The 4,738-nt window shown below is 34.7% G+C and overlaps 1 protein-coding gene across 3 annotated transcripts in view; it reads left to right on the forward strand.

Moving 5' to 3' along the window:
• The window catches only part of LOC107699836 (rho GTPase-activating protein 35-like), a 117,689-nt gene that overhangs the window by 95,734 nt on the left and 17,217 nt on the right, over positions 1-4,738 (forward strand). For all 3 annotated transcript variants that reach the window (XM_016501234.1, XM_016501236.1, XM_016501235.1), the window contains exon 4: positions 2,125-2,202. In XM_016501234.1, coding sequence (XP_016356720.1) covers positions 2,125-2,202 — 78 coding nt within the window. The remainder of the gene's footprint in view (positions 1-2,124; positions 2,203-4,738) is intronic.

Genomic DNA, 4,738 nt, shown 5'->3' on the forward strand with positions numbered 1-4,738 from the left:
TATTATTATTATTATTATTTCTGTTGTTTCTAGAAGTAGTAATTTTGATAAGTCAATAGAAAAAATATAACCACACACACATTGTTTATCCACAGAATAATTACACATTATTAAATAAAAATCGTCCCCGCACGAACCTCTACCTCCGCCAGCAGGACCTCAATTTCAGACAAAAGTTTTTATTTTTCTTTGTGCTCGTCATTCTCAAGCATAGAAATTCGGATATTGGTGTGTGCACTTTTATATGGTAATGATATTAATTAGGGGGCGTTTACAAGGCGGAGATCTGACACCAGTCAGCTGCGCACAATATCAAGATCATTTGCGATTTATAAATGTCACATCTGAAAGAGAGGCGTACGCACGTGTTTTTGTGCACACGTTCGTTTTCTCTGAATTGCACTTACGCACTTTTGAGAAATTATCTTAGAACAAATTTAGGACGGTTTATACGCAACATTTTATAAATGAGGCCCCTGGTCTTTGTCTGAAATATCAACCACGTCTCTGTGGGTCTCTGCAGCGCATGTGGGATTGTCAGTAGGAGTAAACAGTTCTCGCGCACACCGAACGAGCAGTTATGAAATGCGTAGGCTCTTCACGTTGTGTCTTTTGCATGCTCAAATTAGTTATTTTAAATGTAGGCGCATGGCAAGCGCACTCAAATAGAGATCGAAAGCTCAGCCAAGATAGATGAACAGCTGATCATAGCTATGCAGGTTATTATTATTATTATTATTATTAGAGGTGTAACGATATTCAAACCGAACCGAAAAACCGCGATGCACCACCCACAAAACATATCACGGTATGTACCGCGGTCCGCCCCTGCACCCGCACTGCCCTGACCCACTTGAGATCTGATCTGACGATGCATGCTCTATTGTATTTATTTGTGCTGTTGCATTTAGTTTATTATTTTCTTTATTTTTATTTGACCATAGTCCTTTTTTCCCTGAACATAGCACATACCGTACTGAACTATACCGAACCGTGACCCTAAAACCGTGAACCGAACCGCAAGCAATCTGAACCGTTACACCCCTTATTATTATTATTATTATTATTATTATTATTATTATTTCTCATCTCCATAAATATATTTAATAGTAGAGTTAATGCAAGGGCTGAAAATCCATTTATCCTTAGCTGAAACTTCTTTGTCTTCATGGAGAGCATGGCTTATATTGCTTACATACACCACTGCAGCGTGAGCTCCCAATAATTATAATATTATTATGATTATTATTATTATTACAAAAAAGTTGGAAGTGCAAGTAAAAAACAAACAACAGAGTCCAATAGCAAAAAAATTTATTGTTGAGGTCTAGCATTAAAATACTATGGCATTCACATTGTTATGGTTAATATAATGATGTAAATTTTATATCACAAAAAAAAATTACCTTGAATAAGCAGTTCATATTCATATCATATTTCGACCTATTTTTAATAGAAACATTGAAATGATTGGTAGGCCAGGTACCTTGTGGATTTCTCAGACATCAAAAGTAGAGTTTTATGATCAGTGCAAATCTATAACGCAATATGAAACTTGATCTTTCTGTAGTGTTACAGTCCTTTTCTCACCTTTTTTCTTTTCTTTTTTCCCTCATGTTCTTACACTCTGCCATAAACACACCCTTCCTCTCTACACACATTTCCCTTCCTGCAGCTCTACAGAAAAGCTTTTATGGATAATTGATCAGCAGAGGTGAGGCAGTCAATGCAACGCGCCGACTCGTTTCCGAGAGTGTCTCTCTGCCTCTTGATCTGTCTTCCTCTTTATCGATGTACTTGTTTTCTCTCTGCATGGGCGAGATGGGCCAAGGCGAGCCGTTCTCTGACTCTTGTCTCCGTCTGCATCTGTGGGGCACAAGACGCAAGCTGCTCTCTGCCTGTGGCAGCTCTCATTCTTCATGTACGACTGATAAGTCAAACAGTGAAGATCTGACAGTCGGAGTGTGGTCGCACGATTAGCAACCTCAGATATAAATTAAATATGTGTAATGCGTTGTACATTCTGAGCTGGAGATAACACCATTGTCGGCTCTTATCAAGCTCTGAGAGTGCAAAACTCATTAATTAATGTCAACTCTCTCTCTCTCACACACACACACACAGGGTTGAGCACAGAAGGGATCTACAGGGTGAGTGGAAATAAGGCCGAGATGGAAAGCATGCAGCGACAGTTTGACCAGGGTGAGTCACATGACCTGTCCTCCTTTCAATTTCTTTTTCTTTCTTATCCCTCTCTTTTCAGTTTCTGTTTAGTGTGCTTCATTGGCACGACAAATACATATAAATAGAGCAAAATGTAGTGCAGCTAAGTAAGATGCAGTAATATTCGATTTAAAAAGGAACAGTGAAGTAGAACTTAAGTTGAAATACTGTAGCAAGGAGGGAAATTAGTAAGGGTAAATTTAAACGATTTGGTAATGGGAATGATTCATTCAGGCAGACAGACACGAATGAAGCATTTAAATGCTAATCGGCCTCAGCAAAAGATCATATTTGTTGCATACATGTTGCATCTTGCAGTGTGAATTGAATGTTATGAGAAGTCTATACACACCAAAAAAAAAAGATATTATCTTTGTTAGATGCACGCAAAAACAAACACAGACTTACATGCAAACATGCTAATATAGTCCAGTTTGTGAACAAATGAGCCGATTCTTTTAATGAATCACACAAAAATGTTGTCGGTTTGAATCAGTCTAAGGTCTAAGGCCAAAACTACCATGGCAGTTTTGAAATGAGTATGAATTATGTGATGATGATCATGATATTGAATGAAAAATTAAATATTGATGTTTAGTGGTCGACTGATATATCGCCAAGGCCGATATATCGGCCGATATTTGTATATGTTTATTTAACACATTTACTTTTTAATCTATTTTCAAATTATTTCAAATTTCTTAAACATTAATTAAAATAAATAAAATTATATCGGCTTTATATCGGCCATCGGCCACCCTGCTTTCCAAGATATCAGCATCGGCATCGGCTGTCAAAAAACCAATATCGGTCGACCACTACTGATGTGGTGTTGATACTACACATAATACACAGTAATATTTTAAATAATCCAGTGGCAGTAACTGTTGACACTATGTTTGATTCTGGTTGTAATCTGGTTGACACTCCAACATAGTAGGTTGTAACTAAGTATAGTAAAACTGTTTGACATCCATCAGAAAATGGAAAAATGAAGACAATGACTCCGTGTGTAGCTAGTACTGCTGCACTAAATCATGTCAAACAAGATGATACACAAAAACGAGACACTCTACCTTCACCCAAAATAGATTATTCGCCAGTGTGGTTTTTTTTTGGATCCTATAAAAAATACAGGGTGTTAGCTCTGCCGATCGACAGTTCTTTTCAAAAGCTCTTTTTACTCTTTTTGTACTCTATTGTATAGTTATGGTTATAAACTCTCTTTCTGCTTCCCTACACTTGTGTTTAAATGTGACAAAATAGATCTAGATCTATAGATATAATGATAATATTGTCATAATATTGTGAATTATGATAATCGTGTAGTGAAAATCTGATATCATGATAACAGCCATAGTATGAATCTGTCTAATATGAATCTGTCACTTTACACTATACTAATCTATTAAAGGCAAGAAAAATCCTAAATAAATCTTTAGAAATGTATGAATCTAAAAGTAAAGGCTAGATGCTGACGTTTCTGATATCAAAATTAAAATGTAATGGTATAGTCTCAGTACTAGCATAGTATCTCACTCAAGTATGTACTTTTGCCGTCACCACAGAAAGGAGACACTTTTAGACTATAGAACATATGTGCATTTGATTAGACTTCAGAAATCTGGTAGGTATTTTGTTGTATTCTTGTCAAATTTGTGGTGTTGATGTATACTTTTGTCATAAAACATTATGGCACATATTTTATTTGTTAAGTTCAAAAGTTTACTACTAGGGCTGGACGATATGGCCAAAATTGATATCACGATATATATTTCTTAATTTCGGTTAGTACAATGTAATTCCGATATCGATATGAGCACTATTTAAAAAAAAGCCTCATAAAAACTGCCAAGAACACCCACAACAGATGTCTGTACCTACAAACTTCTGAAAAATGAAATTTCCAAGTCTATGAAACCTCCTATAAAACTATATAATATTTAAAAAAAAAAAAAAGCACAAATAAATTAATGTTTACCTTATATCAAACTATAGGCTGACATACACTACCAGTCAAAAGTTTTTGAACAGTAAGATTTTTAATGTTTTTTTAAAGAAGTCTCTTCTGCTCACCAAGCCTGCATTTATTTGATCCAAAATACAATAACATTTTGAAATATTTTTACTATTTAAAATAACTGTTTTCTATTTGAAAATGTTAAAATGTGATTTATTCCTGTGATTTCAAAGCTGAATTTTTAGCATCATTACTCCAGTCACATGATCCTTCAGAAATCATTCTAATATGCTGATTTGTTGCTCAAAAACATTTATTATTATGTTGAAAACAAAGGAGTATAATTTTTTTCAGGTTTCTTTGATGAATAGAAAGTTCAGAAGAACAGCATTTATGATCAATTTAAAGCAACCTTGTTAAAAGTATTATAAATAAAATAAAATTGCAGCGCTAAATACAATTTCTATAATTTCAAATAGAAAGCAGTTATTTCAAATAGTAAAAATAATTCAAAATGTTACTGTTTTTGCTGTACTTTGGATCAAATAAATGCAG

The sequence above is a fragment of the Sinocyclocheilus anshuiensis genome, unplaced genomic scaffold, assembly GCF_001515605.1.
Source record: "Sinocyclocheilus anshuiensis isolate Anshui unplaced genomic scaffold, SAMN03320099.WGS_v1.1 scaffold194, whole genome shotgun sequence".
Lineage (NCBI taxonomy): Eukaryota > Metazoa > Chordata > Actinopteri > Cypriniformes > Cyprinidae > Sinocyclocheilus > Sinocyclocheilus anshuiensis.